Source organism: Eretmochelys imbricata, chromosome 2, assembly GCF_965152235.1.
Source record: "Eretmochelys imbricata isolate rEreImb1 chromosome 2, rEreImb1.hap1, whole genome shotgun sequence".
Classification (NCBI taxonomy): domain Eukaryota; kingdom Metazoa; phylum Chordata; order Testudines; family Cheloniidae; genus Eretmochelys; species Eretmochelys imbricata.
The window spans coordinates 121,310,003-121,323,417 of record NC_135573.1 but is presented as its reverse complement, the minus strand read 5'-3'; the positions used below and the strand labels follow the sequence as shown (position 1 = coordinate 121,323,417).

The window sequence follows — 13,415 nt, the reverse complement described above, 5'->3', positions numbered from 1 at the left end:
CAGGATTAACACCTATTTTAAAAATGCAATATAAAGCAAACAAGTAAAACAGCATTGTTTTACTTAACCCCATGCTAATGGTGCAGTCTCTGTATGCTAGAAACTATGCTTTTCTTTTCCACAGGTTGTTTTATCAAGAGGATATAAAGCTTGTAGAACAAGTTTTTTTTCCCCCCTCAAACTGTATGTTGACATGCTTTGTAATTGGGACAGCTGCAAGGAACAGATTCCATGGAAAGCATTTCAATGAGTAATTCGTTAATCATACACAGTTGTGGCAAATATTTATGGTGTGACGTGACTCATGTGGCCTCCTTGAGGGTACTCCTCTCAAGTCTCTAGCCATTGCCTTTCTTGGGGAGGGAACCTGTGTTTCTCTCCCTCCGGATGAGGAATTTAGGGTGCAATTTCCTCCTGCAGCTCACTCTGATCACCTTTGCAAGTCTGAGTTTCTTTTAGCACCTGTCACCCTGTTCTCTATAGGGGCAATGACAGGTTTAACCAGTGACCAGCCAGCCTTCATAAAGCAAAGTATTTGTTTAGAAGGAAAGCATTACTGACAAAACATATCTTGAAAGACAACAAACAGCTTTATGCATGCCTGTCTTACCAGGTGTCACCATCTTACATATGGAGACCCTGGTAGATTTCAAAGTCCTTCAAAACCCTTTCTGGAGGGTCTGTCCCTCTTGGTCAGTGACCTTTCAGTGCCAGTGACCCTTCTTCTAAACCTATGTGTAAACTACAAGCTAAGAGTGTGATTTTCCTCCTCATGCACACACATGCACACCAGCTTGATGATAAACAGCAGTGTGCTAGTGACAGCACGGATAAAGGCAGAGTACAAACCAGCCTTGAACCAGGCTCAGCCACGCCTCTGCTGCTGTGGCTACACTTTTGTTTCTACTCACATTAGCTTGATGAGAGCTAGTGCAAGTACATATACACAACCGGGGAAATCACATCCCTAGCTTGTAGTGTAAATGTAGCCTATATCAAATTGGTCACTTTACATAAGTTCTTAGTTCTTTGCTTGTGGGACCTCTTGAACCTGGTCAAAACTAGTATATACACAACTTCAACCACAGGGTAAGTACCTCTGAAGACTTCTTTACCTGTGTAGTGATTCACTTCACACCCCCCCCCCACAAATATTTGTAAGTTCCTGATTGTTTATTCACACTTTTGGTGACTACTTCTCACTCCCCGCAGCAAATGCATTAGTTGTCCTGTGCCAGGAAATAAGTTTACCCCTTCCTAGTTTAGCAGGAAACAATACAAGGTCAGAGGAGAAACTACATCAAACCTATTTTTTATTTAAAAAAAAAACCCATAAATTTCCCAGTTCTCCACGAAAAGAGAACACCCTCCCATAAGAGGTGTGAAACAGCATTTGATAATGTAATTTTATATTTGTATAACCCTTGATAGCACTTTTCTTTGGGGTCCACGAAGTCCACAACTCCTAATCTGGGAGACAGAGAAATGTAAATAAGAATCTTGAAGTGAGTTAACTATTTTTGAAATCCCAAAAAGTTGTATTGCTAAATCCAGCCTTGTGGTGTGGTAATGGTGGACAAAAACTGGTTATAATATTAGGGAGGATAAAAAGAAGGTTGAATGTTTATTTGCAGGCCCACCCAAAAATTAGTAAGAAAGGCTTTTGACTATTGTGCTCTACCATCCTGCTTTCTTAAAGCTGCTAATTCAATTTTACCAACATTTTTGTAAAGCTTTTTAAAATACGAATTTAAGAAAAAGGCAATTGTAAAAAGACAATGTTGTCTTGTAAATAGCTGAATGCAACTGCAGGACCAGTCAACCTGTGCAATCTTAATTCAGCCCTCTTGCACATACGCATTATGATCAGGGCCAGATTTAGGGGCAGGCGTCTGGCTAGAGTGCTGAGCTTGGGGTGCTGTTTGAGACAAAAGAAAAAATAGAATGTTTGAAGTAAAATGTTTCAGGTATTCCATATGTGGATTCATTTTTCTACTAACCTCCTAGAACGTTTGGGACTTTTGTAGAATCTCAGAGAATTGAAAACTATATTTTCCTCGAACCTCCGAGAATGCCGTCAGCTATGCCCTTGTGGGTATATAAGGGGCAGGGGCGTCGCCAGTCAGTCAGTGAGATAAAAGAATGAACTGAAGTGAAGTGAGAGCCCAGCTGCAATATTGTGAACCTTGTTTTGTTGGGTAATTGTGAAAGTCTACTTGTATTTTAAGACTTGAAGAAAGTAAGTAGTGACTAATAAAGGACATATTTAATCAGATGCCAGAGATCTATCGAACCCCTATCTATACAACAATATAAAAGAAATTCTGTTACTTCTTTTCCCATGCTTAACATTTCACGTTTGAGGACTTTTTTAAGACTGAGGAACATAGGCTTTTGCTCTCTCTAATACTGTCTGTTTTCCCGCACAGAAAATAAAAGATGCCCCCAAAGAAGCCTTCAGGAGCTCAGTATAGGAAGCGAAAAGCTCAACTGCAATCTAGTTTGCAGCAAGGGACAAACTTGATGGGAAAATATCTGAAACAGAACAACATAGATGGGGTTTTAGGCAGTAGTGATTATCCCAGTGTAGAAGAAATTGAGGAGTGAAGAGTAAATGATGGAAGTCCCACTATTAAGGAATTAGTAGATTTACCCAAAGATAAGGAATGAACATGTGAGGAAACTGATGGAGAATCATCCAGTTTTCCTGGTGGCATAAAGGAGAGTGATGATAAAGAAGAAGAATGTGGCTCACATGAAAAGGAGAGTAATGACAAAGAAAAATCTGGTTTTCATGAAAAGGAGAGAAATGATAAAGAAGAATCAGCCTTACATGATGATAGAAACAGCAGTGAGAAAAATTGCACACCACAAATCAATAAATAAGATCCTGCTTTTTGACCAGCAATTCTAAACTCTGCTGATATTTGATCGTACAATTTTGAATGGGCCGGGCAAAATCAAGGATATGACATTTCCAGTAAACGTGTAGAAGTGACACTTCTCAAAGTCACACTGCAAAAGGGTGCTCAAGAAGGTTGAGCAACTGAATTGACATTGGCTAGTTTATTCGAAATCAACCGACAAAGTATTCTGGTTTTTTTGAAAAATATTTGACAAAAATGCCAAATCGTTGCTTGCACTTACTGGGTACAATTACAGGCATAACTTAGTTGATGCTCTGAAGCAACATGAATACCAGCACTTTATTAATGTAGAAATCCAGCAGTGGAGGAACATGTTTGAGTGTCTGATCTCAAATTATCCTCTTCCTTCCAAAGAATAATTTGGCTTTTTATGGCTCATGAATAGGCTGTTCACTGAACATAACGGTAATTTCCTTGATTTGGTAAAGCTCCTTGGGAAATACAATGATGTCATGCGTGAGCACCTACGTCTAGTATTTCGTAATGAAGCTATAGACCACTACTGCAGCAAAACAATTAAAAATGAACTGATTGACCTTATGGCAAAGAAGGTGCTTGATAACATATTGATGCAGCTCAGCAAAGCGAAGTACTACACCGTACTGATGGACTGCACTCCTGACAGACACAGCGAAAAGATGTCATTTACAGTAATTGGTTGACGACAAGGATGGCTGTATCCAAATACAGGAATGCTTTATCTGTTTTAGGTCTGTGGACAACTCTATTCGAAAAGATCTAACAAAACTGTTTATGAACGTTTTGAATGAGAATAAAATAAAACTTCAGGACTGCTGTGCCCAAGGTTATGACAATGGCGCAAACATCAAGGGAAGAAACAGTGGCGTCCAGGCAAGGATCCTTGCATTGAATCCAAGGGCTTTCTTCATGTCTTGTGCCTGCCATTCCCTCAACCTGATTGTGTCAGATCCAGTGTCTTTTTTAGATTCACTCTCTCTCTTCGGAGTACTGCAAACAATATACATCCTGTTTTCAGCATCAACTCTCAGGTGGAAGATCCTCATAGACAATGTTACAAATCTGACCAAGAAGCTGCTAAGTGACACTCGCTGGGAGAGCCACATTGACAGTGTAAGGCCAGTGAGGTTACAAGTGACTGAGGTTTATGACGCCCTGATGGAACTGGAGCAGCCAAGTAAAGCTGAGGCCGGAGTCCGACATGAGGCACAAAGCCTGGCAAACCAGATCACTGACTTCAAATTTCTGGTCTTATCTGTGGTTTGGCATGATATCCTGTTCCAAGTAAACGTTGTAAGCAAGGCATTACAAAACTCAGTCGATGGACATCGCGACCGCTACTACTTTGATGAGAAGCTGTCTTGATTTCATTGAGCCTTACAGAGAACGGATTTGAAGCTGCCCCGCTGCTGCCAAAGAAATGGCAGAAAACTCAGAAGTTGAGCCTGTCTTTAAGGAAACTCGTATTCATTGGAAAAAGAGCCAGGCTGGTTACAAGGGCAGAAATGAGGTGATGGGAAGCTCAGAAGAAAAATTCAAGAGGGAGTTTTTTTGCTTGCTTGTTGACATTGCTTGAATGTCCACGAGAGAGAGCGAGCGTGCGCGCGTGTGTGTCTGTAGTAAATATGCCAGCAGACAGAAAACACTTTTGAACAATTGTACGGACCTTCACCCGACACTGACACATGGGGAATGTTTGGACGTCAATGATAAAGACCTCTATGTCAAATTGGACATTTTGCCGCACGGGAAGTGCTCTCCACTCCAAATTCTGCAGTTCATTCCTGATGCAGAGCTGAAGGACACTTCTCCTAATGTGTGGATAACTTCGAGGATTCTGCTCATGCTGCTGGTCACAGTTGAGAGCGGTAAGTGCAGCTTTTCGAAGCTCAGGCTCATTAAAACCTATCGTCAGTCGATGATGGCCAACAAGAGACTGACATCGCTTGCTATTTTATCACTTGAAAGTGCCACATTGGCCAGTCTTTGGCTCTCTTTGATGCTGTGCTTCAGTTTGTGAGGGCAACCTTTTGAACTAAAAGACTAGGGTTAACATTCTAAGGCTGTCACCTACTGTTTAATTTAATTTATTAACACTATTTAATAATGGTCCACCCAACGTTGGTGCACCGTTCAATTTCTTGAGGTTAGTACATTTCAGCTACTCTTAAAATTGAAAAGTTTCTATAAGCATAGAGGAAGCAAATTTTTTTATTTCCTTTAATGGCATGAATAAATACAGATTTACAGATCCTAGGGTGCAAATTTATCATCTTATATGACAGGGATAAATCATATCAAAGTCATGCATCGAAGTCATGAAATGGGCTACAAAGGTAATAAAAAATGAGGTATTCAAAAGTTTAACAAATGGGGGGGAGAGCGGGCGGTCAAAGACACTCCTGGCATGGGGTGTCATTTGGTCTGGGGCCGGCCCTGACTACGATACAGTCTTTAATTGTATGATCATGTACTATTTTTACCTCCTGCCTCAGTCTCCTTGCCAAGACATTTCCAGTTCTAGTCTCCAATCCCTCCTGGGTGTTTATCCCCACTCTCGTTTGTCCCCAGCTAGTCACAGCTCTCCTCCTGCACCCAGGCTCTATCTGATTTATCTCCCCTACTCCTCCTTATCCCTATCCAACTGGTTACCAGTCTCAGTCTCCTTGCCCAGCTATGCACCGTCACTCTCTCACAACTCCCATTCCAAGTTTCCCTCCCTCAGCCAACCTCCAATCCCACTCCTTCTCCCTCCCCTCTATGTTCCTTGTCCCAATCGTCTTGTCCCTGCCCCAGGTCCACCTCTTTTCCTCTCTGCAATCAGGCAGCTTTCTCAGCCCACAAGTCTCCCTGCTCTCAGTTCTGGGGCTCAGAAAGCTATCTGAGTTCCCAAATCAATTGGTGGCACTTATTTTGACTTAAAAATTGTTAAAGATTTTGAGAGGATTAAAAAAAAAAAACTACTTCCTCCTTTACATAGCTGTCAAAATCTAGAGTCAGGGTCTTATACTGGTCATCAACTATAGTTGTATTATACATATTTACACACACACACACCCCCAACTACAGCTGGTGACATCACTAACATATCAATTTTTTGAAACCTGGTTTGAGTATTAGTTTGGTGTTAGCAATATCAACAGCAGTAGAGAAATCAGAACTTTGTATTTGCATCTAGACAGGTAAAATGCCTTTCAAGTTAAAATGTACCAAATATTAATTTGTAAACTTCAGTATTTCAGGACACAAGCACTTATTCTTCAAAGCGAGACTGGTGAAACCACATAGTAGGGTTGGGTAGGGGGAGCTTTTCTCCCCCCCTTTTATTTTTTACTGTTACGTAGCACAACCGCTCAGCATTCAGTACACCCTGGAGGCAATGATCTTACCTGCTTATCGTTAACGGAGTATTTTTCAATTTCTTTCTTTGTCTGCAACAGCTTGCTCTAAAATGAATATAAAGCACAATTAAGGCACTGCAATCATGAGAATTTATTACTTTCTGGTATTTCACTGAAGTTAAAAACATTTCAGCCCCCTAACAACTGCTATTTTAATTTTGTAAAAACAACTCTGGAATTGGTAAATGTGTGAGATCTTGACTAAGGCTCAAAATTGCTATTTTCATTCATCTTTCAAAACTTCAGTTTATTTATTTAATTTAACACTTTCCTTTCCCCTATCCCTGAGGTTAAGAGGTTAAACATCAGGAAAAAACCACTACAATGATAATGTTAAGGCTGAGACTGAACACTTCAGTTATTATATTTAATTTAGGGCTGCCAATCATAGTTAACTCACGCAATTAACAAAAAAATTAATCGCGATTCATTGCAGTTTTAATTGCATTGTTAAACAATAGAATACCAATTGAAATGTATTACATATTTTTGCACGTTTTTCTATAATTTTCAAATATATTGATTTCAACTACAACGCAGAATACAAAAAGAAGAGGAGGACTTGTGGCACCTTAGAGACTAACAAATTTATTTGATCATAAGCTTTTGTGAGCTACAGCTCACTTCATCGGATGCATTCAGTGGACAGCTCACAAAAGCTTATGATCAAATAAATTTGTTAGTCTCTAAGGTGCCACAAGTCCTCCTTTTCTTTTTGCGGATACAGACTAACACGGCTGCTACTCTGAAACAGAATACAAAGTGAACATTGCTCATTTTATATTATTTTTAATACAAATATTTGCACTGTAAAATGATTAACAAAAGAAATAATATTTTTCAATTCACCTCATACAAATACTTTAGTGCAATCTCTTTATCATGAAAGTGCAACCTACAAATGTGTTTTTTGTTACATAACTGCACTCAAAAACAAAATAATATAAAACTTTACAGCCTATAACTTTACAGTCCTACTTCTTGTTCAGCCAATTGCTAAGACAAACAAGTTTGTTTACATTTACGGGAAATAATGTTGCCCACTTCTTATTTACAATGTCACCAGAAAGTGAGAACAGGTGTTTGCATGGGACTTTTGTAGCTGGCGTTGCAAGGTATTTACGTGCCAGATATGCTAAACATTCGTATTTCTCTTCATGCTTCAGCCACCATTCAGAGGACATGCTTCCACGCTGATGACACTCGTTAAAAGAATAATGTGTCAATTAAATTTTTGACTGAACTCCTTGGGGGAGAATTTTATGTCTCTGGCTCTGTTTCACCCACATTCTGCCATACATTTCGTGTTATAGTAGTCTCAGATGATAACTCAGCATATGTTGTTCGTTTTAAGAGCACTTTTGCTGAAGGCTTGACAAAACGCAAAGAAGGTACCAATGTGAGATTTCTAAAGATAGCTACAGCACTCCACCCAAGGTTTAAGAATCTGAAGTGCTTTCCAAAAATCTGAGAGGGATGAGGTGTGGAGCATGCTTTTAGAAGTCTTAAGAGCAACATTCTGATGCAGAACCTACAGAACCCAAACCACCAAAAATGAAAATCAACCTTCTCCTGGTGGCATCTGATGCAGATGATTAAAACGAACATGTGTTGGTCTGCACTGCTTTGGATTGTTATCAAGCAGAACCCATCATCACCATGGACGCATGTCCTCTGGAATGGTGGTTGAGGCATGAAGGGACATATCAATCTTTCGCACATCTGGCACATAAATGTCTTACAACATCAGCTACAACTATGCTATGTAAATTCCTGTTCTCACTTTCAGGTGACATTGTGAACAAGAAGTGGGCAACGTTAACTCCCATAAATGTAAACAAACTTGTTTGTCTCAGTGATTGGCTGAACAAGAAATAGGACTGAGTAGACTTGCAGGCTGTAAAGCTTTATATTGTTTTATTTTTGAATGCAGTTTTTTGTTGTACATAATTCTACATTTGAAAGTTCAGCTTTCATGACAAAGATTGCACTACAGTACTTGTATTAGGTGAATTGAAAAACACTATTTCTTTTGTTTTTTTACAGTGCAAATATTTGTAATAAAAATATAAAGTGAGCACTGTACACTTTGTACTCTGTGTTGCAACTGAAATAAATATATTTTAAAATATAGAAAACATCCAAAAATATTTAAATAAATGGTATTCTATTATTGTTTAATCGCTTGACAGCCCTAATTTATTTACATGAAGGGATTAGGAATTTGTATGTTATTGCTTTACAGGTTACTGTTTATTTATATGATTGTTTAAATCATACTGAAGAACACGTGGAATAACCGTGTAACAAACCAATCAATCATTTATTCCAAAATTCAGAACAGAAAAGGAAAGTCTGAAATATCACTTTTCTTTTTTGGCAGCGTGAGGTTAATTTTAAATGTATCAGACTGGTCAAGTTTATGCAAAAGACATTTTCAACTATGTAAGTTACCAAACATAATAAGTAGAGGTAACTGAAAAAATGCCTATTTTTATGTTTAATTTCAAAGTTTGCTATACGTTTCCTGATTCCCACCCCCCCCCCCCCCCCATTGACAAAAATCTGAAACCTGGAAAGTTTTCAGTTCACTTTTTCCATTGAAAAAACTAGATGTTTTCTGAAAAAGATTTACTTTTCATTAAAACCCTTTTTTTTAAATAAAAAAGTGTTGATAAAAAAATTAAATGAGCTCCAATAGCAAGAGATAAATCAATTCAAGGAAAAGATTTAATTAATTCAGGCTTAGATTGTTTTTTTTAATCTTAAAATTATTAGAGGCCTGACAAAGTGTTTTCTAAATTCTATGTACAGTATTCATTTGTCAAATCCATCACTGATTGACAAGAAATTTAAAAGGCAGCAGCATAGTACAGACAAATCTGCATTGTATGATACAATATAGCAGTGAATCATACTACTATAGTGTTTCATGCTCTGAAGGTCCTACCTTTTAGACCAGCGTTCCCCAAACTTTTTTGGCCATGGAACACTTGGTGTATATTTACAGAACACTTACAATATTATTTTGTAGTCATTTGGTTTTCAAATAAAAATTGCGTTATTTATGCTCAAATATATTTTGTTTTATAAAACAAAGCAAAAATACAAATTTAAAATAAACTTGAACTAACAATTTCTAACTGGAAAGCGCGTATAAAGTAGTACAAAAATCAAGTGCAAGACCCTTTTTTCTAATTACGATTCTTTCACGGAACACCTATTCGCATCATGCGGAACACAGTTTGGGAAACGTTGTTTTAGACTAATACAAATCCAGTCAGTAGAATATTAAAGTAAATACAATAAATGCTATTCCCCAGGCTGTGCCCATACCATCACTGATGAGTAGGGCCCTACCAAATTCACAGTCCATTTTTGTAAATTTCACAGCCATAGCATTTAAAAAAATCTTGAAATTCATGGTTTCAGATATTTAAATCTTAAATTTCATGGTGTAACAAAACATGAATATGCATTTGAAAACAGCAAAATACAAACATGTAAAGCCCTTAAGACTCAGCGTCTCTCACACTGGGGGGGATAACAAGGCTATTGTAGGGGGTCACAGTATTGCCACTCTTACTTCTGCGCTGCCTTCAGAGCTGGGTGGCTGGAAATCAGCGGCTGCTGGCCGGGTGCCCAGCTCTGAAATCAGCACTGCCACCAGCAACAGCACAGAAGTAAGGGTAGCAATACCATGATCTCCTACAATAGCCTTGCAAACCCCTTTTGGGTCAGGACCCCTGCTTTGAGAAACGCTGTGTACTTTTGTATACTTTTACCCTATAGCATAGGGTACTTTTAAAATATAGTGTAAAATTACGTAACATACCAGATTTCACGGTCCGTGACACATTTTTCATATGAATTTGGTAGAGCCCTACTGATAAGAACAACCTCCTGTCTCTGTGTTCTTATGGAACACTGTCCAACAACACAGAAATGTTGGACTGTGTTCCATAAGAATACAGAGACAGGAGAAACCAATTTTTTCCAAATGAAAGAAGAACTACCAGGGAGGAAAGAAGTTACATGTTCTTGAAAGGAACAGTTATAGGAAACAAGCAGTATATGTAAATATAATTTTTTCCAGTCAATAACATTTCTAAGACACATTCAGAATCTGTTTCTGTAACAAGCCAGTTGCTTGGACAAAGAAAAACTCATGAGATTTTAGTTACTTCAATTAAAATATTAATCAGCAACACAGTATGAACAATTACTTCCAAACTATATTATTTTATAACACATCCCTATTTGAAACGACACCTCTATTTTAAACACTTAAATACATAACTCAGTAAACATACATATAAAAAGTTACCTCGTTTCTTGCAATCAGAGTTATAAATGCACCCTGCTTATAGCATTCAATAGCAACACATTTTCCAATTCCACTGGAACCTCCAGTTACCTAAAAAAGATACATCATTTAGGTAATTTAATTAACAATTCATTATTTTCATCTCCCCAGCCCTACCAATCACAACTGCATTCTCAGAGTTCTTAATCATTCTCTGAAATATATCAAAGGTGATCATTAATCTATCAAAGATACTCACTTTTCTACAGTGTACGTAAAAAACAAAACAAAAAACAGAGCTCCTTACATCAAGGAGTCTCTTATATTTTCTTTTTTAGTTCAGTATTAGGTGTATATACAATTTGATACTACTATGCACTGTCCTACTGCAACCTTTCATCTAAAATTCTGAACATACCTTTAGCCCGTACCCTAGACCTCACTTCCATCTGGCCTCATATTTTTGCTTGACTCTTATCTACTGCACAAGCATTTTATTTGTCAAACTCAGTTGTAACAGACTGAACTCTGTAAAAACAACTGATACAAAGGTTTCTCTAAGAAGACAAGACAGTTCATAGCAAACTTTAAATCAGAATGAATGCTGGCTGGCCATCCCTTTAATCTATTACTATTAACTAACCATTGGACCAAATCCAATTGTGTATATATGAAGAAATAATAGAAATAAGTTGTGCAACGAAGAACACAGTTCAACTTCGCTCAGTGAAGATGTTATCTTGACAAAAAGACAAAGTTCAAATTTACAGCCTATGATTCAAAATACCTTCTTCTCTGTTAACCAATTAGGCAATTCCACTAAATTATAAAATAGAGTATAGCTATTGGGTATTCCTCTTTTGTGTTTACTTTTTCTAAAATTCAGTCTATTTCATGCAAATTGTAAGATATGTATGGCTGTTCTTATTGGTCAGACATATTGAAAATTAATGCCCAGATCACTTGGGTATTTTATGGATTTTTTTTAAATTAGTGTTTTGGGTGTTTAGCCCAAATTTTTCTCTGACTGTAAAACAAGAAAACCGATAAGCTGTAAAAACTGAGTAAAATTCAGCTCTTCCCATGCCTATAGTATTTAGCTTTTCAATCCCGCATCTGGGCAATATAATTAACAAAAACCAGACGTTTCAAAATAGCTAGAATCATTTACTTTTCGTGCTTCTTTTGTTTTAAAGGGACTGTGGAAAATGTCTTTGGGATTGTTTTAACAATTAAAGCAGAAACCACTTCCCCATCACACTCCTCTTCAAAAAGACTTTAAGTATTATTAAAACTGGCTCTTATATCATTCTTTTCATCCAGAGAACTCAAAACACTTCAAAGAGAAAGGTATTATTTCTCCATATTACAGATGGGGAGATCACGTCCCTATTTTAAACTACACCTCTATTTTAAACAATTTAAGACATAATTTAGTTAGTAAACGTATATATAAAAAGTTACCTCATTTCTTGCAGTCAGTTACAAATGCACACTTAATAGCATTCAATAGCAATACATTTTCCAAAACCGAGGCAGAGTTGAGTCAGCAAAAGAAGCAGAACTACTAGGTCTCCTGACCCCCAAACCAGTGCTCTCTCCACTAAACCATGCTACCTCCTCACCGGCTTCTACCACTACGTATAATTCCATGATTTTATAAAAAGGCTAGCCTTAACTTGTGTTCCAACCCCAGAAGCAGGAGGGAATTAAGATTAAGAATTCCTGGGTCCTGTTCCCAGCTCTGCCTCTTTTCTAGCACTTAAATTTCTGGACCTCAGCTTTTGCACACGAAGATGGCCAAGGCCAAAAAAGTGCTAATTATCTAGATGAAAGTCATACAACTAAAGGTACTAAACATGATATTTGACAAAACTGGGGTTGTGGTGGCTTTATTTTGGGGAGGGAGTGGAGTGGGAAGGGGAAGTGACTTGGCTTGAAAAAAAACTAAAGAACGAACCACTAGGCTAAATTTTATTCAAAGTTTCATTAAGTCCTACAAGGTCCTTCCTGCAAGGTAATACCTTAGATATTTTGTGTGTGTCACCAGGAAAAAGAGAGCCTCTAAATAGAAGTTTTTCATGCTCCAGAATAAAACAGTTTTACCTACTGAGAGATATTCTAAATAATAATTGTATTTATTGTCAAATGGTGATAGTTTATTAAAAAAGGGACATCTGAAAGTGTCTAATTTGCAACAATATTCCTTACTTCTGTGTGAAATATGAAAACAGGAAACTCTGGTATGGATCTATTAATGCACAGTTTACATTATTGAAATTAAATTTCATTTAAGCGCTACAGGATTACCAGTATTCCCAAACAACTTTATAAATTTGAAAACTATGTTCAGTTCAGACCAGCCAAAGATTTCCAAATGAAAACATTTAACTAAAAATTTTTCTGAACACAGGTAGGTCTAAAAATGTATCTGTTAAAATAATACTTTATATGATGAAACACCATTAAAAAAAATGTTACATGAACAGTTTTTAGAACCCACAAAACCACACTAGAGCAAATGTTCGCCTTCAATAATGAATTTTTAATTATGCAATTACATCTTATGAACTCTTTTTGTCATGTAATTCCTGTAATAACAGAGTACCATATATACTCGTTCATAAGCCAAATATATTTGGTAAAAAAGGGATGCATCAAAGAGCGGGGGTCGGCTTATAAACAAGTCTACACCAAAATGTGATGATTTTAAACTATGAAATCATTGAATTGAATATCTAATACGTTGTCCTTTTGTTTACCTGGAGCGTCTGCAGGCATGGAGCCTCTCAGTTCCCTGTG

At 37.4% G+C, this 13,415-nt stretch overlaps 1 protein-coding gene and 1 long non-coding RNA gene across 3 annotated transcripts in view; one reads left to right on the top strand and one right to left on the bottom strand.

Moving 5' to 3' along the window:
* Positions 1-13,415, top strand: part of LOC144261319 (uncharacterized) — a 226,665-nt gene that overhangs the window by 202,755 nt on the left and 10,495 nt on the right. The window lies entirely within an intron of this gene.
* Positions 1-13,415, bottom strand: part of KDSR (3-ketodihydrosphingosine reductase) — a 41,618-nt gene that overhangs the window by 23,401 nt on the left and 4,802 nt on the right. For both annotated transcript variants that reach the window (XM_077810737.1, XM_077810738.1), the window contains exons 2-3: positions 10,635-10,724; positions 6,296-6,352 (exon numbers count right to left, since the gene is read on the bottom strand). In XM_077810737.1, coding sequence (XP_077666863.1) covers positions 6,296-6,352; positions 10,635-10,724 — 147 coding nt within the window. The remainder of the gene's footprint in view (positions 1-6,295; positions 6,353-10,634; positions 10,725-13,415) is intronic.